The sequence below is a fragment of the Rhinatrema bivittatum genome, chromosome 5 (assembly GCF_901001135.1).
Source record: "Rhinatrema bivittatum chromosome 5, aRhiBiv1.1, whole genome shotgun sequence".
Taxonomy (NCBI): Eukaryota; Metazoa; Chordata; class Amphibia; order Gymnophiona; family Rhinatrematidae; genus Rhinatrema; species Rhinatrema bivittatum.
This window is the reverse complement of record NC_042619.1, coordinates 46,420,138-46,444,888: the sequence shown is the minus strand read 5'-3', so window position 1 is coordinate 46,444,888 and position 24,751 is coordinate 46,420,138. Positions and strand designations below refer to the sequence as shown.

The 24,751-nt window shown below is 43.2% G+C and overlaps 1 protein-coding gene across 1 annotated transcript in view; it reads right to left on the bottom strand.

Annotated features, from left to right (window-relative positions):
• The window catches only part of LOC115091935 (N-acetylated-alpha-linked acidic dipeptidase 2-like), a 224,425-nt gene that overhangs the window by 178,793 nt on the left and 20,881 nt on the right, over nucleotides 1-24,751 (bottom strand). The window contains 1 exon segment of the mRNA XM_029602298.1: nucleotides 21,180-21,291. Within this exon segment, the coding sequence (XP_029458158.1) occupies nucleotides 21,180-21,291 (112 nt within the window).

The window sequence follows — 24,751 nt, the reverse complement described above, 5'->3', positions numbered from 1 at the left end:
TGGTCTTCCTTGCTCCACCAGACCTACAGCCTAGAGTCCGACTGTGGTCCCTTGCTGTTCATGGGCACGCTTCTCTGTTACCTCTCTGGGAGACCCTGCAAGGCCCACCTAAGTCCAAGTGGCCCAGGTCCCTACGGGCTCCACCCAGGGGGATCGCGGGCTTCCAGTGGTGAAGCTCCTCCTAGCCTCTGTCTCCTCCTGTGCTCTTCCCCCTGGGGGCAGGTGCTTCCTGGTCCCTACCAGGGAGCCGTTCTCCACTGCTCCAGGACAAGGGTCCACCTCCAAGCGCAACATAACCAGCATCTGGACAGTAACACTTAGGCCTTCTGCAGGCATTCAAGTTTCTCAGACACATTCCTCCATAATCATTTCCTCTACATTAATGATTTCTTCTACCTTCCTTCAATACAAATCAGAATCCCAAGACTACATTCTCATTTAAATTTCTTTGGGACAACAACACTTATCACTGAATTAGTCCTATCAAAAGGCTAAATAGTAGTGGCTTCCATTTAGTCTATTCATGCTCTCCATTTCCAGAATGCTAGCAACTGGCTCAGGAGACTTGTGAATAAAATGAGAAGCCTGGGAATGGGTGCGCAGGTGGTGGCATGGATTATAAATTGTTTGACTGATAGGAGACAGAGTGTAATGTTAAATGGAACTTACTCTGAAGAGAAGGTTAAGTGGAGTGCTACAGGGCTCGGTTTTGGGACCAGTTCTGTTCAATATCTTTGTGAGCAATATTGCGGAAATAAAAAAAGGTAAAATTTGTCTATTTGCAGATGATACTAAGATCTGCAATAGAGTGGGCATGCCTGAAGGCGGAGAAAGAATGAAAAGGGATTTAAGAAAGCTGGAAGAGTGGGCGAAGATTTGGCCGCTGGAAGAATTTAATGCTAAGAAGTGTAGTCATGCATCTGGGATGCAGTAATCCAAAAGAGCTGTATGTGATGGAACGGACCAAGACAGGAATCTTGGGGTAAGTGTCTGGAGATCTGAAGATGGCAAAGCAATGTGAGAAAGCAATAGCTAAAGTCAGAAGAATGCTGGGCTGCACTGAAAGAGGAACAACCAATAAGAAAAAGGAGGTGATAATGCCCTTGTACAGGTCCTTGGTAAGGCCTCATTTGGAGTACTGTATTCAATTCTAGAGTCCATATATCAAGAGGAACAAAGAAAGGATGGAGGCAATCCAGAGGAGAGTGATCAAAATGGTGTGGAGTCTGCATGAGAAGACCTATGAGGAGAAGCTGAAGGATATGAATATGTATACTCCGGAAGAGAGGATGTGCAGGGAAGATATGATACAGACTTTTAGATACCTGAAAGGTATGCACATTCGACAAATCTTTTCAGTTGGAAAGAAATCAGTAGAACTAGGGGTCACGAAATGACAGTCCAGGGAGGACAACTCAGAACCAACATGGGGAAATATTTCTTCATGGAGAGGGTGGTGGATGCCCTTCCAGAGGAGGTGGTGAAGACAAAAACTGTGAAAGAATTCAAAGGGGCATGGGATAAACACTGCTGATCCCTAAAGGCTAGAGGATTTACATGAAGAAAAGAGTGCATGGGGTAACTTGTTGGTGTGGTGGTTACTTCCTTAATCAATAAGCCTTCATAGTCTTGATACAACTCCATCATGGCTCTCTCTGCTTCAATGTCAGGGATTTGAACAACAACCAACGAGGGCCCCAATCTTTTCGGTCCAGGGAAACAAATAAATATGGGGGTAACTTGCTGATGCGCCAGTTACTACCCTTAACCAATAAACCTGATACTTTGATGCAACTCCAACATTGCTCTCTGCTTCAATGGCAAGGCATGACGGGGAACTGGATTCAAACAGCAACCGAGGGCCCTGACTTTTACAGTCTGGGAAACTGATAAGCCTGGGGGTAACCTGCATGGCACAGCAGATACTACCATAAGCTTTCTGGGCGGACTGGATGAACTATTTGGTCCTTTTCTGCCGTCATTTCTATGTTTCTGTACATGCAATGAATAAAGGCTCTACAAAGCAAAGGCATGAATGGAGAACTTTTAATTAAGACAAATTATTAATCTCAAGTGCTGTTTGCAGAGCAGCTTGTTTCTGTAGTCACTAATACTTTGCAAACCCAGATAACATTGATGGCCTTCCTTCACTTTAGTTCTGATAGTACCACCTGATTTCTCAACTCTTATGCCATAAAATTAAGGGGTAGATTTTCAAACCGCGCGATTTGGCGTACTTTTGCTGGCGCATCAGGCGCCAGCAAAAGTACGCGGGATTTTAGTAGATACGCACGTAGCCGCTAAAATCCTGGATCGGCGCGCACAAGGCTATCAATTCCGTATAGCCGGCACGCGCCGAGCCGCACAGCCTACCCCCGTTCCCTCCGAGGCCGCTCCGAAATCGGAGCGGCCTCGGAGGGAACTTTCTTTTGCCCTCCCCTCACCTTCCCCTCCCTTCCCCTACCTAACCCACCCGCCCGGCCCTGTCTAAACCCCCCCCCCTTACCTTTGTCGGGGGATTTACGCCTCCCGGAGGGAGACGTAAATCCCCGCGCGCCTGCGGGCCGCTAGCGCGCCGGGACGCGACCTGGAGGTGGGTCCGGAGGGCGCGGCCACGCCCCGGGGCCCGCCCCGAAAACGCCGCGTGGTTCGGGCCCGCCCCCGACACGCCCCCCTCAGAAAACCCCGGGACTTACGCGAGTCCTGGGGTTCTGCGCGCGCCGGTAGGCCTATGTAAAATAGGCTCACCGGCGCACAGGGCCCTGCTCGCCTAAATCCGCCCGGATTTGGGCGGATTTAGGCAAGCAGGGCTCTTAAAATCCGCCCCTAAGTGCCTTATTTTGAGGTGTCCATACACATAGGAATCGATTTTCAAGTTAGGAGGCTAGATCAGAGGTTTTGAAAATGTATTCCTGCTGAGATACTAAATTTAGCTAACTAGTTTTACTAGATGGTTACATTTAGACATTTAAAAAGCGTACAGCCCCAAACATGGAATTAGGCCAGGAAAAGAATATTAGCTGGCTAATGCTAATTTTCAGTATTAGCCAGCCAAAACTAGGCACAGAACTAGCTGGCCTAAAACTAGCCTCCTATGTCTGCATTTAGACTAAATTCATCCCCCTCATTCCCAGCCCTTGCACCCAATTCAATAAACCTCTCAACCAACCTCATTCCCACCCCCAGTGCCTCATGCAATAGAGAAACCTGCCCCAGACCTCCATTCCCCCTGTTGGTCCACTCACTACACCCAATTCAATAAAGAAACTTGCCCTGGATCGCCTATCCCCACTCTGTCTCCCCAGAGGCATTCAATGAAAGTAGGAACAGCCCGTCCATTCTCACCCCTCTCTCCTACAACCCCGTGCTCTTCTATCAGAATGTAGGTAATAACTGCTCTACAAATATAGAGTACTTAATTAATTGGAATGCCAACTATATAAATTACAGTATTTAAAAATGTATTAATTGCTCAAACTATTGTTGATCAGAATTTGTTTTAATAAGAACAAGGATACAATAAGTTTATCTAAAATTAGAGATTTTAATGAGAGTTTTATCAATTAAATATCATAAAAATAATGATTACTTCAGTGATTTAGACAGCTGATGCACTTTCACAAATTCTAAAGTAGCAAAACAGATTATTGACCACAAGTTTGCACGCACTTACATCAGAGAAACCACAGGCTATCAAATTCCAAAACAAAGATTAACTTCAGACCTTCATTAAAAGTTAAAGATTGTTCCCTCATCACAATAGCAAACAACTGTTGAAGGAGAGGGATAACTTCTCTCTGTTAAGACATCTGCATCTGTCCATAGGCAGATCTGAAAGGCTCAATAGCTGGGTGCATGCATCTCACATCAGCATTTGTTCTCTAATACCGAAGACCATACAGAGATAAAGGCAGGCAGGCTCACTGATCTGGTCCCAAGGGTGATGCCTATTTATATTGGCAGGAGCTCTTTCTCATGGCAGGTTTTTTGGCTCCTTTGTTTAACTCACTTTTATAGAAGTGAGTAGGCATAATAAATACATGCATATTAAATGCATATGGATGAGGGACAAACGCAGCTCTTTGAAGTGCAGCCAGCTAACTTTAGGTAAGCTCTTTTGTCCGACCAGACTTAGCCGGCAACATTATATGGTTAACTCTGGGCACTTATCTGGCTAAATTCTGGCCAGCTAACTTTAGCTGGCCAGAATTTAGCCAGATAAGTGCCCAAATCTTAATTTGGCTGGATAACTTCTGAGTTATCCGGCCAAATGCTTCTGAATATGGACCTCTTTGTTTCTAGCAAGCATCTAGTAGGCAGACTGGCGGTAGTGCCAAAGATATGTTTTATAACCTAGGTATTCTTTCTGTAATGCCTGCATTTCTCAGTTTTGTTTCATAAAGAAGAATATCCATAATGCTGTGCTATCCTCCTTCCATTTTTGTTTGGTTCAGACAGAACAAGCTCCTTTAAAATGTGCCCAGAAAATGGTGGCCTGAAATGTCCCTACAAGACCTTCTATCCCCTTTCATACACTGTAACTGTTCCTCATCCTATTTCACACAATACCTTAGGCCTTTTATCACCCCCTGCCCATCTCAACTGACCATCCTATTTCCCACAACCCTCTATCCCCACACACTAATCTAGTTGCAAAAGGAAGAGGAGAAAAGAAGTAGCATGATAAGCCCATGTCAAATCTGCCTTTTCTAACCAAAATTATAGAAAAAGCCACTGTTACGATCCTGCTCGCAAAGCCAATCCTGCGAAAGGGCCCTTCACTCACCAGCCCGACGCCACCAACTTCAGGGCCTTGCTCTGTGCGGCCGTGTGCCGCCAATGTTCCTCTTCATGGCTTGTGAAGCCGCCGCCTCTGACTCTGCCTTCACGGCGGGGAAGACGCTGCCAGGATCCCTCTAAGCAGCAGGAAGACGCTGCTGCCGCTGCCTCCATCTTCGTGGCCTGAGCACCGCCGCCGGGACATCTCTTAATGGTAGGAAGCCACCTTCAGCTTTGCTCTCCCATGCAGCAGGACGCCACTGTAGGCCTCTGCTTCTAGGTGCGGGCGCATGCCTCTTCATGTTATTTAAAGTGCCAGCGGCGGGGAAAGCCCACAGCCCCACCGATGAGTCATCTCCTCACTCCTTGGTCCAGCCCTATAAAAGGGCTCAGCTTCACTTCCTCGGGGCCTTCTTATCGATTTCCATGGTCGTCCATGTTCCTCTTCTCCGGTCAAGGTTTTCTATGGTCTGCTCCTATCCAGATGGCTTCGTGTTCCATGTTCCTGATGTTCCTGATCTTATCCCACATTGGAGCTCCTTCTTATGTTCGTCACCTGTTCCTAGTCCAGAAGTCCTGATGTTTCAAATACTGATGTTTCTAGTCCAGAAGTCCTGATGTTTCTGAGTCCATAAGTTCTGATGTTCCTCATCCAGAAGTTCATGATGTTCCATGCTCCGTGTTCCGTGTTCCAGACAATCCTGATGTCCTTGCCTCCAGCTCTTCGTCCTGCATCCATGTTCCTTGCTTGTCCACCTCTTCTGGTGTGCCACTGTCGTGGTCCGTGACCAGCTCATGGGGGGCTGTGTAGGGCACTTCGTGGCACATTGCCTACCTTCATGTCTGCAGCGCAAGCCTCCGGAATGTCCCTGCTTTTAATGCCAAGTTCCGAGTCTTGTATCCTGTCTCAGTCTTCGGAGTACCTTGTGTCTGCTTCCATCCATGCCTAAGATTCTGCCAGAACCTGCTCTGCTTCAGCATGGTCCACAACCAGCCACGGGAAGCTGTGTAGGGTTCGCCTCGGTGCAAGCCTCTCGTGAATCTTCAACATGTTCTCGATCTCTAGTTCCATTGCTTCGCCTGGAGTCTGCTTCGCTTCCGGCTTGGTCCGCGACCAGCCATGGGTGGCTGTGTAGGGTGCACTGCGATGCAGTACTCACCCAGTACTAATGCCTGAATCCTTGCCTTAGATTTCCAAGGTCCTGAATCCTTGTTGGAGCCTTCCAAGTATCCTGAGTCTTCGTCCGAATCTTCCAAGCTCCACGTAACCTTGTCTGTCTTCCAAGTATCCTGAGTCTCCTAGTTCCTAGCTCCATGTCTCGTCTTATTCCTGCTTTAGCCTCCGTCTGGCCTCACACACTCGTCATTCCCAAGCGGCGGGTCCGGAAGGGCTACCAAGTGGCCAGAGGGCTACTCCTGAGACCAGCCTTGCATTGCTGGGTCTCACTGGTGCGTGTAGGTCCAGTGGAGGGCTGAGACTGTCTTGTTCCAGTTTGTTTGTTTTTTAATTTTTAATTTTGCAGTTATCCAAAATACATCAAGATAAAACATTCTTGTGTAGATAGCAGTTTTAAGCATTAAACATTATTACAACTAAACACCTTATCATCTTTTCCCTAAACATTTTGCTTTTAAGTCCTCGTATCAGGGGGGAGATCCTTTCCTCAACCTCATGAATAATCATTTTACAATACAGAAATTGTGGGAATCCTATACAGGAGATTTCCTTATTGCGGATCCAACTGAGGGATAATAGTACTTAGCCTTCCATTACAGGAGAGGAAGTTGTTATTTCTAACGAATACTTTTTTAGGAAATTCTCCAGCTGCTCTGGTTGAAAAAACATATACGAAACATTTATATTTTACACAACATTTACATGGATATTTAAGAATATACATTTTTTTACTTGTGATCTCAATCTCAGGAATAATTTTCTCCGGAGCTGAGTGCTTCTCGCTAAATCAGGAAATATACCAACATTCAAACCAAGAAAAGTCTCAGTCCTGTGTCGAAAATATGATCTCAAAATCCAATCTCTATCTGATTCAAGTAGAAACGTCACTATAAGAGTAGCTGGCTTTACTTGTTCACTCTGAGTTGTTTCCAATAAATTTGTTCCAGTTTTTGACGTTCCTTGCCTTGTTTACAGTCCAGCCTTATTCCTGCTTCGCCCGTGCCAGTACACACTCACCTCCCACGGTGTGTCTTGGGGCTCCTCCCTGATCCGCCCCGCAATCGTAACAGCTACTTCACTTCAATTACAAGCTTTTAGAGTTAAATAACTGTCTGGACCTACAACAGTCTGGTTTCAAGACCAGTTACTTTACAGAGACAGCTCTTTTTTTTTTTTTTTTCGGTGAGAGAAAAACACTGATCAAGAAACCCCCCCCTCCCCCCCCCCGACATCATCCCAGACAGTGTCGATCCGGTAAATGGCGCCATACCACCAGGCACCTATGCGGAGGGTACTGCCCACCATCACCGGGCATTTTGAAAAATCTCACAATGAAGAGAAAAAGACAAAAAAAAGAAAAATCACTTTGGAAACTGAGAAGAGAACGGTGAGAGAAAAGCACTGATCAGGAGACCCGCCCCCCCGAAGGTCATCCCAGCCAGCGTCGATCCGGTAAACGGCGCCATACCACTCCCCTTTGTGCACCCCTTCGTGCAATCCATAGTGCTAGCTTTTCATTTTAACTTCCATTAATGTTCCTCTCTTTTGTTAACCATCTCCATGTTCTATTTTTTATCCCCTGTTAACAATTTCCTTGTTATAAATGTTCAATGTATTAGACAAAGGAAACATATTTCTTGCATTTTTTGTTTGAATGTAAACCGATGTGATATGTAAAATCGAACACCAGTATATAAAAATTAATTAATTAATTAATAGCTTTGGTAGATGGTGTCCATTGGGAATTGGATCAGAGTGAGATTTTTTTTACCTTACCGCAGCCTTCGATACCATTGATCATAACATCTTACTTCAGCATTTGTCTAACATAGGTATAGGAGGCTAGGTTCTAAAATGGTTGCATTTCTTCTTGGTGGTAAAGACCCAATCTGTGATGCTGGGTGAGAATTCTATTCATCATCCCTATTGAATAGTGGTGTCCCTCAGGGGCCAATATTCTTACTTATGCACTTCAATGTGTAAACCCTGTCCACCTTCAAAGGGTGGGCCACACTGCAGAGACTTCTGAGCACTTTCCAACTTGTTACATTGTCTGGAAAACTTGATTCTTCTATGGGAGATGGACTTAACCTGTAAGGGCTAGGCGATTAAACACAGGAAAAATAAAGAGTCCTCACACCATGTGTTGTAGAACCAAGATTGAAGTTTGTTGAATAAAAATGAAGCTGTTGAGCAGTAAACAAGGCAGAAAAACAGTTCAGCCACTCCAAAATAATTCTTCCCACTGTAGCAGATACAAAAATAGATCAGACAGTCCCAAAAACAAAAATAAGTCTTCAAACCACTTGCATACTGGGGCAGGACTCAGAGGATCCCTCCTAATTTTCCCAAAGATCTTGGCCTCGACAAACCCTTGGATCAGGAAATGGTAGCACTCTACCTGGCTTGTGACCCAGTCCTTCAGGAAGCTCTTTGGGGTAGGAACTGTACTCGTCTCTTCTCAAAGATGAGACAAGACATATAGGCAGAGTTTCTCTTTTTATATTTCACTAAAACGTCTAAGGGCAATTTTCAAACTGCCTGCAAAAGTACAAGGTAGACGGGTATGTTTTACCCATGGACTCTTTGAAAAATGCCTGAAAAGAGCACATGCACAAATCTGCACCTCTTTTTTGTGCAGGCTAAATATATATGGACACTTCTGAAAATCCAAGGGCTCGTGTGTATGTGCAAGCTGCTGGGAAAATTATGTAGGTAATTGCACTTTGCACACAATTTCACCTGCAGATAGGGTAGGAACTTTTGAAAGACCTCATTTCTGCAGGTACAATACTGTTTTACCTGTGCAAATAGTTTTTCAAAATTGCCCTCTCTTTGTACAGCTGGTCTAAACCATTCATTGTATTTATTTGGATATAGCTCACACCTTGTCATTGGTAGTGTGAGGTAAGTTACAATCAAGCCCAGTCTGCTTAAAATCTAAATTTGTACCTAAGATGGTAGAGAATGAAGTGATTTGTTCCTATGTCACAAGGAGAATCAGCATGATTTAAACACTGGCTTTGCTGCTTTGTAACCTGTTGCTCTAACCACTAGGCTACTCCACACTACTTAGCCCTTAAGACATACTAGGCAGGCATATCAGAGTTAAATTCAAGCTAGCCAACTATCCATGCAGACGTAGAAACCTTTGCTCCTATACCTGACTAGCTGCTGTATTCCCTAGCAGCAGAGTGGCACATAAATCCTCTACCAGTTTGATAGCTCCCTCACACAAATATCTCTGGAAGGCTGAGTAAATTAAAAACAAAACAAAACAAAAAAAAAAAACTAAAGAAAACAGGATTGCTGCCTGAGGAGAGACTGCACAGATCGCAGTGGCAATTTTGCTGTAATGAGCATTCAATGAGGCATTTGGGACTAGTATAGCTTTGAAGCATGGACTCCATTATCGGCCCCATTAGAATATACATGACCCTCACTATGCTTTTTAGAATATACAGTCACTTAGGTGATATCGGTTCCCTAAAGAAAAAGGTAGAGAAACTGTACCAAGGATGCCAAAGTGTGAAGTTAATATGAACTAAAGTCATGAAGCCAAAAATAACTGCCCACACTATAAGTGCATGCCCGATTTTTATTCACCACAGAAATCAATAGGGAATACTCCAGAACTCTCACTCTCTTGCTCTTCTGCTTGTGAATGTGTACACCATGTTCTTATTCTTTTCTGTGCTTTGGGCATGATTCCTCCTTGTTGTATGAAGTAAGTATAATCTACAAGGCCATTCTCACCATATACAAAAACATCCATCAACTAGCCCCAATTGACCTACATTTCCCCCTCCGATTACACACCTCAACAAGACCGACAAGAGATGCATACAAAGGATCACTACAAGTACCCCCAGCCAAAACTACCAGACACATTACGTTAAGAGATCGGGCACTCTCTACAGCTGGTCCACCCTTATGGAATTCCATCCCCCCAGATCTTAGAATGGAACCCAGCCTCTGAATCTTCAAGAAAAGACTCAAGACCTGGCTGTTCAATCAGGCATTTCCTAACTCCAATGTGATTTAACTCCTAACAATCAACACTCATCACCATCAATATCACTGCTATCTACCTCTAACAACGTTTGTTAGCCTTATGTAACTAATCCTGTATTTTCTTTTCCTTCTTACGCCAAGTTCTATTATCCCTGTTACATGTAACTGCCTTTTCCGCACTATTGTTCAAGTTTAAGTTTATATTGCACTCCTGTTTTATGTGAACCAGCATGATGTGACTGTTGTCTTGAATGCCGGTATATAAAAAACCTAAATAAATAAATAAATAAATAAGTAACACAGAACCATCACATACTTTTCTAAGTAATAACTTGGCATGTTGCTTGTCTTTGCCTTTCTTGGTTATATTGAATATCTTCTCTCTGTTGTGCCTTTTGTATTTACTTTTGTCAGGACTGACAACTGGCGGGGTCTGAACAGGAACTATTTAGGGAAGCAGACCAGTACACAGCCCAGTGGGCCAAAGCCTTGGCAGAGGAAGAACTCTGGTGTTAGAAAAAATAAGCTTGATGTCAACGCCAAGAATCATGTTCCAGAAGAGCCTGCTTGGGACTTCAGTTTTCAAAAGGAGTTGCTGGGAACCAGGAAGCTGTTCCTGCCAGTTTGTAAGTTAGCTGGTTCAATGCTTTGAACTAAAACTTTGTCACTGCATTAAAACACAGAAGTGTTCTCCTTTTAAACCAGAATGACTTCCTCTGCTTGCTTAAACTCCAACTTGGACTGGAGCTGTTACTATTGGACTTGTCTGCTACTCCTTGCTGCTGCCAGACCAACCCAGCAAATAAGTGTAAATCTAAAACTCACAATGATATCTACTGCAGACATGGTTTTACATTCTTATCTGAGAATTTCCATCAAACACAGAAGGTCTCATTTACTAAACGTAAACAATGTTCCCATGGACATCAGATGGGAGAAAATGCTTTGTAAACTGACAGTCGAGTGTTAAGAGGATCAAAGTGATCAAATGATTAACAGCAAGAGACTATGCAGGTAGAAATACATCTAAGAAAATTGAAACAAGTCTTACAAGTATGCTGAAGGTGCTGGAAAAAGAGCTAAAGTACCAAAAGCCCAGAAATTTGAACTCTGCCCAAAGGAGGCCGAAGTACAATACTGCAAATGGCTATGCAAATGCTGGTAAAATTTTGCATACGCTATTAGCAGTTTTAATGTGAAAAATGTTGCATTCATTCAGCTATTCGCAAAATGTATGCAAAATCACTTAAAGGGCTGGAAAATCACACAAATCAACTCATTAGTGACTCTGCATGGGCAAAATTTTATGCACAAAATTTTGCAAAAGCGAAAGTTTGTACAAAGCTTAATTGCACCTCAGGGAGGTGCAAATGTTTTGGGGAAAAAGTCTACAAAATCTGCACAAACTATTTTGCACATCTCTGTGCCATAAAGTAATGTGCATAGAATAAATATAAGCCAGTAGCATGCAAAATATTTGTGTATTATCAGCCCATTTCCATGAAGGAATTCATGGCTTCCTTCATCAGCTTTTAGGAATGTTATTCTTTTATTTCTTGTTTAGTTTTCTTTTAATATATTCTATCCATACAAATCCTTGAAGGATACTAATGAAACAGGATACTAATGAAACAGGAGAGTTAGGGCATCCCAACAGAGAGGTTCCAATAAAAGCAAACGTAGTCCATGTGCCTATATGTAAAAAATCACCTGAGCTAAAGATTTCCAAATTACCCCTATCAACTGAAAAACAGGTTGTTAATGCAAACAAAAAACACTCTTTGAAATGTCTATATGCTAATGCCAGAAGTCTAAGAAGTAAGATGGAAGAGTTAGAGTGCATAGCAGTAAATGATGAGATTGATATAATTGGCATCACAGAGACCTGGTGGAAGGAGGATAACCAAGGGGACAGTGCTATATCAGGGTACAAATTATATCGCAGTGATAGGGAGGATCAACTTGGTAGGGGTGTGGCACTTTATGTCCGGGAGGGTTTAGAGTCCAACAGGCTAAAGATCATACAAGAGACTAAATACTCAGTAGAATCTATATGGGTAGAAATCCCTTGTGTGTTGGGTAAGAGTATAGTGATAGGAGTATACTACCATCCACCTGGACAAAATGGTCAGACAGATGATGAAATGTTAAGAGAAATCAGGTGTTACGGGAGCACTAGGGAGTGGTCCCAATTCCGGGGAGATTGGTGTGCCCTTGGACCATGGCGCAACTGCAGAGGAGCTCTGTGGAAGCTCCAAGACAGGCAAGATGTGTCCAAGCATGGGCGGACAGGCTGAAGGCCAAGAGCCCTGACCTCTGCCATACCTGAATGCACCAGGGGAGACCCAGCAACGCAATTCTGGTCTCTGGGGTAGCCCTCCGGCCACTAGGTAGCCCTTTCAGACCAGCCACCTGGGAACAGCAGATGTGACAGGACAGACAGGCGATGGTACTGGAACTGGAACAAGACAAGAGTACTTGGAGGCTTGGAAGAGAAGAAAATACTTAGTGACTTGGACAAGACAAGGAGACTTATAACTTGAACAAGGATTCAGGATGCTCAGATGTGGATGAAGATAATGGATGCTCAGATGTGGATGATGACTCAGGATAGTCAGACGAGGAATCTGGATAGTCAGACGAGGACTCAGGATACAGGTACTAGAATGGGGTGAGTGCTGCACCACAACGTGTCCTACACAGCCAATCATGGCTGGTCACGGACCATGCCGGGAGTGCAGCAGGATCTGGCTTGAGTCTAGGTCATGTACAGAAGCAGGCACAAGGTGCTCCAAAGACCGGGAACAGGATACAAGACTCAGGATTCAAGACTCTGAACTTGGAACTTGGAACTCAGAACTTGAATTCAGGAACATTAAAAACAAGGGTCTTCCGGAGGCTTAAGCTGCAGACATGAAGATAGGCCTTGTGCCATGAAGCACCCTATACAGCCCCCCATGGGCTAGTCACGGACCATGACAGAGGCACGCCAGGAAGGACAGACGAAAGGAACCTAGAAGCTGTTTGAAGAGCTGGTGAAGAGGACATCAGGATCAGGACTGGAACGTAGGACATCAGGTACATCAGGCCATCAGGACCTCTGGACATCAGGGACCTCTGGAGACGAGGACATCAGGGACATCTGAAACACAGAGGATGGAACATCAGGTACTTCTGGACAGGGATCATCAGGACTAGGAACATCCGGAGACTGGAACATCTGGAAACAGGAACACCTGAAGACAGGACGGACGAGGACGCAGGATCCGACGAGAGACCAGGAAGTGCAAATGAAGATGGAGATGAAGGATCGGGAACCATAAATGAAGACAAGGGAATTCCCACGAAGAACAGAGTGCCTTGAAGAAGCAGAGATGGACTTTGGAGCCTCCTAGAGTGAAGAACTGGAACAGCGGAGAATCCAGGAGCAGGCTAACTCCTTGCAAAGCTGACAACAGACTGACGAGAATCCCTTTTATAGGGCTGAAGAGGAGACACCTTAGAAACATCATCAAATGGAGCCGCGGAAGACAGCGGGCCCTTTAAATGAAGAAGAGAGGCATGGCCACGTGCCTAGGAGAGGGGCAGGACCACGGACAGCGGAGGCGGCATCCATGCCGCGAAGCAGGCCCTGATGTCGGTGGCTCCCTGCCACAAAGAAAGAAGACTGATTGCGGCTCTCCACTGCAAGAAGAGGAGCTCTGTAGCGGCCTCCAGGCCGCAGAAGAGGATCAGGTCGACGACGGCCTCCAGGCCATGTAGGGAGACAGGGGGTGGTGGCTCCCAGGCCACACGGAAGACGGCGGTGTCAGCGGCGGCTGGCCTCCTGTGGCCGGCAGCGGAAATGGTGGCAGCAGCAACAGCCTTCAGGCCGCGCTGAAGGTGAGAGGCTGCTTGCGGCTAGGCCCACAAGCAGCCTCGCAACATCAGGGAAGCTAACCAATATGGCAGCGCAGGAAGAATGGGAGATTTCAATTACCCCAATATTGACTGGGTAAATGTAACATCAGGACATGCTAGAACATAAAGTTCCTGGATGTAATTAACGACTGTTTCATGGAGCAATTGGTTCAGGAACCAATGAGAGAGGGAGCTATTTTAGATGTAATTCTTAGTGGAACACAGGATTTGGTGAGAGAGGAAACGTGGTGCGGCCACTTGGCAATAGTGATCATAACATGATCAAATTTCAACTAATAACTGGAAGGGGGACAATAAGTAAATCTACAGCTCTAACACTAAATTTTCAAAAGGGAAACTTTGATAAAATGAGGAAAATAGAAAAAACTGAAAGGTGCAGTTGCAAAGGTTAAAAGTGTTCAACAGGCATGGACATTGTTTAAAAATACAATCCTAGACGCTCAGTCCAGATATATTAGATGCATTAAGAAAGGTGGAAGGAAGACAAAATGATTACCAGCATGATTAAAAGGTGAGGTGAAAGAGGCTATTTTAGCCAAAAAAAATCCTTCTAAAATTGGAAGAAGAATCCATCTGAAGAAAATAGGAAAAAGCATAAGCATTGACAAGTTAAGTGTAAAACATTGATAAGACAAGCAAAGAGAGAATTTGAAATGAAGTTGGCCATAGAGGCAAAAACTCATAATAAAAACTTTTTAAAATATTTCCGAAGCGAGAAACCTGTGAGGGAGTCAGTTGGACCTTTAGATGACCGAGGGGTTAAAGGGGCTTTTAGGGAAGATAAGGCCATTGCAGAAAGACTAAATGAATTCTTTGCTTCTGTGTTTACTAATGAGGATGTTGGGGAGATACCAGTTCCGGAGATGGCTTTCAAGGGTGATGAGTCAGATGAACTGCACCAAATCACTGTGAACCTGGAAAATGTAGTAGGCCAGATTGACAAACTAAAGAGTAGCAAATCACCGGGACCAGATGGCATGTTTCCATATTTCCTAACGAAGTTGCTTGGAGTGCTGAGACAATAAAGAGCTGCAGAAGTCGTCTCACAGAGATTGATCAAGCCAATTCAGACTTTCTTTTGCTTCAGTCCTGCTAAATGTTGTGTCTTACCTGCCAGCTTGCAGAGTAAGCCTACTTATTGGAAAAGGATTCCAGGATATGGGATCTTTGGGATATTTCTCATTCAAGTCCACAGATTCAAATCAACCTGCTCTTATACTGATTTGGCACTAAGATTACTACATGGATACCACTGCCAAGAGTACTGTATGAATTGATCATTTGTACTGGGAAGAATTAGAAAGCACTTCATTCAACTAAAAGGCTGCTTCAGCTTTACATCTATTTGGAGTCTGATAAGTCTTCAAGGGCTAGGGCTGGGACTAATATGTAACTGTTATTTTGTTTGAGCAAATTTGAAGAGGAAAAGTTGTTTCTTAATATTTTGCCAACTGATATTGCAAGGACTGTGCATGAACCACATGTATTTTGCTGGAAATGGCTCCTCTTCTACTGTTTTGAGTTTTCAAGTAATTGCTATGTCCTGAGGATCTATGTGCAGTGTGAGGTGTCTTGATTTGCATTTGAAGCTTGGAGTTGATGTGTTTTTCCCTCCTAGGCTAACAACTCTCTAGCCTATTTCATAGTTATAAGAGCACAAGAGCAAAATAATACAAATGAATTTAATTTAATTAAACCTTCAAGCCTATCTTATGGTTACAAGAGCTACATATTTTTAATCAATAACACCCTTCAGAAATAAATATTATCAAATGTTGTCATGTCTGTATTAGCTTAAGGCAAGTCACAATAAACAGAGTGACAACATATTGGACACCAACGTTCCTCTCAACTTATTCACAGTGCAAGGGTAACAAATTCATGGGAAGAGAATCGCACTCCTAACCACGTAATTATTATCCATAGATGTCAATGGAACAAATCTTAACAGAATTACCCTGTTAAAATGAATGAAAGTCACACAATCACATTCATTGGGATTTCATCAGTTTATGAGATATATGCCACATCCTTCATAATATGCTAACAGGCTAATTTTAAAACGAGTACACACATGCATGCGAGCGGAGAAACACTGGAATTTTAAATCATGAATGCACTTGTGTGCATTCATGATTTAAAATACACCTATCTCAAGTAAGTATACTCCTAATTTTAAGAGGTTACTGGAGCAAACCTAGCCCACATATCTTCTACAGGACTTTATCAGCTTTAATGTGCATATATAAGTGGACCATCCAGGCCCTCTGGTTCTTCATCCTGCACGCCCCCCCCCCCCCCCCTTCAGGTTGACCCGAACCCCTCGCCCTATCAAGTAAGTCCTAAAATGTGAAATCTGCAGACTGGCTCTTCATCAGGAGCAGGCATTAAAGTTATGTGACTAACGTACCGCCACGCTGCAGCCTCTGGTTTTAAAATACCGATTTACGCACGTAACTGCTGGCCCCCCCCCTCCCTGGAACGCCCACAACCTGCCCCTTTTACGCCCCCTTATTTTTTGCTCATCCACACACATATACGCATACAAATCACGGCTTTTAAAATCCGCGCTGCTCCTGCGTGGGCCACGTACTCGCATATGTGGGCATTTTTGCAAAAGCAACACTTTTAATATCGACCCCTGAGTTTCTTAGCAATCTCCAAGAGGTAAAGCTTTCAAGGCAATTAAAACTTAGAAAAGTTTTCTTTATGAATAGTTTCCTGTGAATCCAAAGTTCTCGAGTGGTTTATGGAGACCTTTAGCTGTCTTACTGTTCAATTAAAATGAAATGTCCAACAGCTTCATTTACTAAGGCTTTTCTCCCATTCTGTGTCCATGGCGAATGAAAGCTTACCCCGGGATTCATCATTCCGCTATAAATATAAATAATAGCAGAATGATGGCCCGCGGTTAAAAAAGGGGCAGGGGGGCGAAAGCATGCAGCCAGCCGCATTGCAGCAGTAAGCTTTCGCCCTCCGCAGTGCGGCCGGGCCACGCACTTTTCACAGGAAAAGGTGTGGAAAACATTATCGCCCGCAGCACTGCCGGACCATAACTCCGCCCAAGCCCCACCCACACTCCTCCCCTTCCCCTGATTTAAATTGTACCTCCGCGATAACGGCACATCGCAGTTTAAAGAATGACCCTGTGAGAGACTGAAGTCCTAAGATTCATTTCTTCAACAGAGAACACCCTTTACCATTTATTTAATTTAAAACCCTTGATGTTCCAGTCTTTTTCTAAGATAATCTCAAGGCAGATTACTAAAAGCCAACTGCAATTTTTCACTGGCAAATTGTCGACAAATCTGAATATAATAATTATCCTGCTAACACACTATTTTCTCTGACTACCCTATTTCTATTTAAATGTATACCTTGCTCTTTTCACAGAGACTCAAGAGTGGCTTGCAAGCATCACAATATAAGCATACCAAAATGACATACAATGATAGCATAAAGTAATAGTATGCAACACATTTTTACAAAATTTGAAAATACAAAAAAGTTGAACATTTATAAATAAAATAATACATTCTCAGTATACATTTACACCCTGCAAAACAGTAAGTTACTCATGACATATTTATAAGCAATAATAGCTGTAGAACATATTTCCTGGCAATTAGAGATGGTCTGGATGAAGCTAAGACTTTTTATCCCAGTCAGCCATTAACAAACAGGAAATGTCAGCTGCAGAGAACATAAGAACATAAGAAATTACCATTATGGGTCAGATCAAAGGTCCCTCATGCCCAGCATCCTGTTTCCAACAGACTCCAATCCAGGCTACAAGTACCTGGCAAGTACCCAAACACTATGAAGATCCCATGCTACTGATGCCAGTAATAGCAGAGGCCATTCCCTAAATCAACTTGATTAATAGCAGTTAATGAACTTCTCCAAGAACTTATCAAAACCTTTTTTAAAACCCTGCTACACTAACTGCACTAACCATAGCCTCTGGCAACAAATTCCAGAGCTTAATTGTGCGTTGAGAGAAAAATAATTTTCTCCGATTAGTCTTAAATGTCCTACTTGCTAACTTCATGGAGTGCCCCGTAATCGTTCTATTATCCAAAAGTATAAATAACCAATTCACATCTACTCATTCAAGACCTCTCATGATTTTAAAGACCTCTATCATATCCCCCCTCAGCCATCTCTTCTCCAAGCTGAACAGCCCTAATCTCTTCAGCCTTTCCTCATCCCCTTTATCATTTTGGTTGCCCTTCTCTGTACCTTCTCCATCGCAACTATATCTTTTTTGTGAAGTGGCGACCAGAATTGTATACAGTATTCAAGGTGTGGTCTCACCATGGAGCGATACCATTCCCTTCCTAATGATTCCTAACATTCTGTTTGCTTTTTTGACTGCTGCAGCACAATGAGCCGACAATTTCAAAGTATTATCCACTATAATGCCTAGATCTCTTTCCTGGGTGGTAATTACTAATATGGTACCTAACATCATGTAACTACAACAAGGGTTATTTTTCCCTATTTGTAACACCTTGCACTTGTCCACATTAAATTTCATCTGCCATTTGGATGCCCAATCTTCCAGTCTCGCAAGGTCCTCCTGTAATGTATCACAATCCGCTTGTGATTTAACTACTCTGAATAATTTTGTATCATCTGCAAATTTGATAACCTCACTCATCATATTCCTTTCCAGATCATTTATAAATATATTGAAAAGCACCGGTCCAAGTACAGATCCCTGAGGCACTCCACTGTTTACCCTTTTCCACTGAGAAAATTGACCATTTAATCCTACTCTGTTTCCTGTCTTTTAACCAGTTTGTAATCCACGAAAGGACATTGCCTCCTATCCCATAACATTTTAGTTTTCTTAGAAGCCTCTAATGAGAGACTTTGTCAAACGCTTTCTGTAAATCCAAATACACTACATCTACCAGTTCACCTTTATCCACCCCTTCAAAAAAATGAAGCAGATCTGTGAGGCAAGACTTCCCTTGAGTAAATCCATGTTGACTGTGTTCCATTAAACCATGTCTTTCTATATACTCTGTGATTTTGATCTTTAGAATAGTTTTCACTAATTTTCCCGGCACTGACGTCAGGCTCACTGGTCTATAGTTTCTCAGATCACCCCTGGAGCCCTTTTTAAATATTGGGGTTACATTGGCTACCCTCCAGTCTTCAAGTAGAATGTATGATTTTAATGATAGGTTACAAATTTTAACTAATAGATCTGAAATTTCATTTTTGAGTTCCTTCAGAACATCATCTGGTCCAGGTGATTTGCTACTCTTTTATTTGTCAACCTGGTCTACTACATCTTCCAGGTTCACAGTGATTTGGTTCAGTTCATCTGACTCATCACCCTTGAAAACCATCTCCAGAACTGGTATCTCCCCAACATCTTCATTAGTAAACACAGAAGCAAAGAATACATTTAGTCTTTCTGCAATGGTCTTACCTTTCCTAAGAGTCCCTTTAACCCCTCGGTCATCTAATGGTCCAACCGACTCCCTCACAGGTTTCTTGCTTCAGATGTATTTATTATGAGTTTTTGCCTCAACGGCCAACTTCATTTCAAATTCTCTTTTCACCTGTCTTATCAATGTTTTTCACTTAAGTTGACAATGCTTATGTTTTTTCCTATTATCTTCAGATGGATCCTTCTTCCAATTTTTGAAGGATGTTTTTTTTGGCTAAAATAGCCTCTTTCACCTCACCTTTTAACCATGCTGGTAATCATTTTGCCTTCCTTCCACCTTTCTTAATGCATGGAATACATCTGGACTAGGCGTCTAGGATTGTATTTTTAAATAATGTCCATGCCTGTTGAACACTCTTAATCTTTGCAGCTGCATCTTTCAGTTTTTTCTATTTTCCTCATTTTATCAAAGTTTCCCTTTTGAAAATTTAGTGTTAGAGCTGTAGATTTACTTATTATCCCCCTTCCAGTTATTACTTTATTTGGATTGCTATTTTAAAAACTAAGCAGTCATCTTTTTTGCACAGCCAAATATCTAATAGTAAATGTCTATTTGCATGTTTCTCTTTTTAGTAACCTGAAAATATTTTGCATTTTTAAGCATTTCTGGATAAATGCACCTCTGCTGCAGTTTTATTAAAATGATAATGAATGAAATGCAGCAGAGTTTGTGTTTGATATGAAATGTTCTTCTTACCTTCTGTGATCGGGCTATTTCCTGGAAAACGTGGGAGATCCCACAATAATAATAATACTTTTCCATACTAGTAGAATACTGTTACTTATTAAGAGGTAATGTTATAGCACCTTGCATAACTTATGCCTTACCAAAGTGCGAAAGTAACACCAATGTTCAGAGCGAACATATGAGCACAAGTTCATGATCTCAGCCACACAAACTAATGCACACAAGGTTACATGTATTTAGTTTTTTAATTTCTAGAATATTTTATATTCTGCCTTTTCCCAATGATTATATTTGCTGTAAGCATTGCATAACTTGTACGGTTTAATTTGCGTGCGGAGTTTTTTTAAATCGAGAGTATGCTTTTAAAACCCAATTCCATTTCCCGGCCGCCTATCTATCGCGTGCCTAAAAATATGTGCGGAATCAGGTTTTGCATACGAACCCAGTGCAGTTTTATAAGGATCCATTTATGCACAGAAAGCCCTATTTTATGTGTGTTAACGGCTTTGAACATTACCCACCATGCACAAAACGTTAACTTTTCCTGCCTCAAAAATACTAAACCTGAATCCTAAAACATTGTGCAATATCCACTTCTTACAAGAAAATAAAAACATTTTTAAATATATTTTTTTCTTGGAATCCGTCAGTACAATAAACAGCTACTGTATATTATTCCTTAGACTGACCCACCGCCATAACTATTATACAAGATGTAGCTATCATAGAAATCTATTTAGATGACATAAAAATCAACCTGTTTTATCAACAACAGGAAAAGCACATGAATAAAGAAAAGCAGTTTGCAGTAAGTTGCAGTAAGTTTACTCTGAAATGATAAGAGATTGACTTTCTCGGAATCATTGATCAAAAAACACCCATTGTAAGGGATCCTTTGTGCCAGGCAATCCAGCAACTATCAAATCAAGTGCAGGAATGGTAGGGTTCAGTAGAGAACGCTCCTCCACCCATTCTACTTTATATATATATTCTTCAGAGCAGTATTGTTTTGGGTTTTTTTTTAATAAACTATTTTTCAATTATTTTAAGTCCAATTACTGCAATCAAGCAGTGGGACTCCTGCACCAGGACCCTGATCAGGTTTACCATGAATAGGCAAAGAAAGGGCTTACCGAAGGAATCGCCTGATGTTTTCTGCCTTCATTTCAGACATCAGCTGATACCTCATGCTTGGATTACGATCCTGTGCAGATCTTTTCCTTTCCGTGGATTTTGCGAACCAGCCTGAAACCCATTGAGAAACAGTTTGAAGTAAACCCGAGTTGCCTTCTGTTGGACTTTGCAGCCTCCTCGGCCCTGGCTGACCTGGGGAGCGGAAGACCTGAGCTGCAACTCAAACTCAGGACCCTCCTCATACAGCTGAGCCGGCCATAGCCCACTTTGAATAGAGATGTGCGGTCATTTGAAACAGCAGAAGAAATACCAATGGCATTTCCTATGCTGTTTGGTGCCTTGTTTTAAAAGGAAAATGACACAAAAACCAAATGGAATTGCTTTTGTATTGTTCTAACCTGCACTCTTTAAAAACAGAATGCAATAAAACATACTAACGTGTGCGAGTTACAAATAGGAATTACAAATAACACGCACTTAAAAAAAACAAAAAACAACCCTAAACTAAATTAAAAAAACAAAATCCTGAAAAAAATGTTTAGAATGCACAGCACTAACTATACTTTTAAACCGGCTACTACAGAAGGCAGCTAGAAATGCCAATCGCTCATAGCAAATTGATTTCAAGTGGCAGTGATTGGGAAAGAGCAGATGCAGATTGAGCTAGAAAATGCAAGACCTTCATGGGAAAAATGGAGGCTTTTTTACCCAATTTTCCCAAAACAAGCTACTGTTTATCAGACCTGGAGCAAATCATTCCCAGCTAGGCCAAGTTTGGATTGTTGATTTCAGAGGTGGGTGGGGGACAGAGAAACACTGGGGTAGATTTTGTTGGCGCATCAGGCGCATCAGGCGCAAACAAAAGTACGCTGGATTTTAGTAGATACGCGCTTAGCCGCGCGTATCTGCTAAAATCCGGGATCGGCGCGAGCAAGGCTATCGATTCCGTATAGCCGGCGCGTGCCGAGCCGCGCAGCCTACCTCCGTTCCCTCCGAGGCCGCTCCGAAATCGGAGCGGCCTCGGAGGGAACTTTCTTTTGCCCTCCCCTCACCTTCCCCTACCTAACCCACCCGCCCGGCCCTGTCTAAACCCCCCCCTTACCTTTGTCGGGGGATTTACGCCTCCCAGAGGGAGACGTAAATCCCCGCGCGCCAGCGGGCCGCTAGCGCGCCGGGACGCGACCTGGGGGCGGGTCCGGAGGGTGTGGCCACGCCCCCGGACCGCCCCGGGCCGTAACCACGCCCCCGGGCCCGCCCCCGAAACGCTACGGCCCGCCCCGAAAACGCCGCGCGGATTGGGCCCGCCCCCTCGACACGCCCCCGACACGCCTCCCTCGGAAAACCCCAGGACTTACGCGAGTCCCGGGGTCTGCGCGCGCCGGTAGGCCTATTGAACATAGGCGCACCGGCGCACAGGGCCCTGCTCGCCTAAATCCGCCCGGATTTAGGCGAGCAGGGCTCTGAAAATCCGCCCCACTGTGTACATGCAACCTCTTTCTCCCCTTTTCCCCCACCCCCACTCAACACTATGCCCAAAAACAAAAAGAGCATTTGAGAAATAGTGCGGAAAATACAGCAAACAAATCATTAATCAGTAACACATCAGTTATGTCTCTGTTTTTAAAAAGCATTAAATAAAATCTACATATAACATATAAATTAAGTCTTAAAACTCACATACACACACACACACACACATACCGGCTTCTCACTCCCATGCACATAAAGATGCTTCTCACTCCCATTCTATCTCTCTCATACATACACCACTTACAAGGTAAATTACCCCCTCAATATTTAAATTTAAAATATATTTTTCCTTCTTTGCTGTCAGACTTTTATGCTTTCCAACATAGGAAATGTTGGAAAAAACTGCATAAAAATAATCGATGTTCGTCTGTCAGTCTATCCATCTGTAGGTATAATAATTCTCCAGAAACAAAATATAAATTCACCAAATTTGGCATGTGGGAAGAAATTGGAACATCTTGGACAAATTTGATAACCAGAAACTTCAGATCAGTATTTTCAAAGAACTAAACCTCAAAAAAAATCTCCCCAATGCTTTCAAGAGGAAAGAAAATCACCATAGCTTTCTATGGGAAATTTCTAGAAGGACTGGTGTTCCCTACATTCTAAATGCCCTCCTCACACCCTTACAGCACTTTGAGACAGAGCAACACATACAGAGAGAGAAAGAGACCAGGAAAATAACTGAAGCAACTGGCAGAGTACACAAAACAGCAATTCCGAATTACACCCTCCCCCACCCCTCTCCCACACCTCTAACACACACATTCTTATGTACCTTTTATACACGCCACACAAACACCCACACACAGTTCTCACACAATCCACACACACCACACCTCTACACACTTACCCACCAAACACATCCCAATATTTACCACCTCCCACGCACAGTCCCACACATATGCAAATATCCTTCCCGCACATCTCAATGCACATCTCTCCCTCCCACATACCCTCACACTCACTTACCACACATACACACACACATATACACACCTCAGATCCATGCATCCCCCAAACGCACAACACACAACTGCTCTCAGCACACCACTCATGCCAACACCCCCTTCAGAAAGACAAAGAAAATAAATACAGCTTCTCAATTCATACCCTTTCCCTCACACACCCCACACATATAATTGTCCCAATCACAACCACATGCACACAACCTCCTCCCGTACATAAAATTTGCTCACTATCCACATCCACACTCATATAACCCCCACCAGACACTCCAAACACTCCTGACAACCACATCGCTATCTACAAATACACAACCATTTTCCCCAAAAATCACACCCCAGAACTGCCATATACACACAGCTCCTCCACAAACTCCACCCACAAAATCCTCTACACATCTAAAACACCCCCCATGCATTCATGCCCCCAGTTACACACCCAAAAATCACACACCCACACTACATGCGGCACTATATCTCCCACGAATGCACGTACAGAGCCTTAAACACACACCTCCACCACCCACATCCACCTATCCACAACCACTTACATATAGATATACCCCACCCCACACAAGCCACCTATACCCTCCTCATTCACCCATACCCTCCATGCCTTCCAATCCTCCCAAATACACCCCCACTACAAACCTCCTACAAATCTATTTTGGAAAGCAGTCCTGAGGTCATGCCCATGCATGCTGTCCCTACTTGTTTTCATAATCCTGTTCTTTTTCAAACATTCATTTACTTCTTATTCCTGTTTATTTCCTTTTCTCTGTATTAATTCCTCCTCTTTCTCTTCCTTCCATTTCAACTCTCTCCCATGTTACTTCTCCACAGCTTTCTTTATTTATTTTAAAAGAGTTATATCCTGCCTCTTCAATGTTCAAAATGGGTTACAAAATCACATTCATAATAATTAAACAAAATAAAACACTCACCACACTAAAACAAACACTGCTGAGTGCTTATAAAACAACAGAACATCAAATAAAAATCACAGCGCAGAAATAAAATCCCACAAATCATCAACTGTCAATGCTCTATGCTAAAAGCCTCTCTAAACAGAAGCA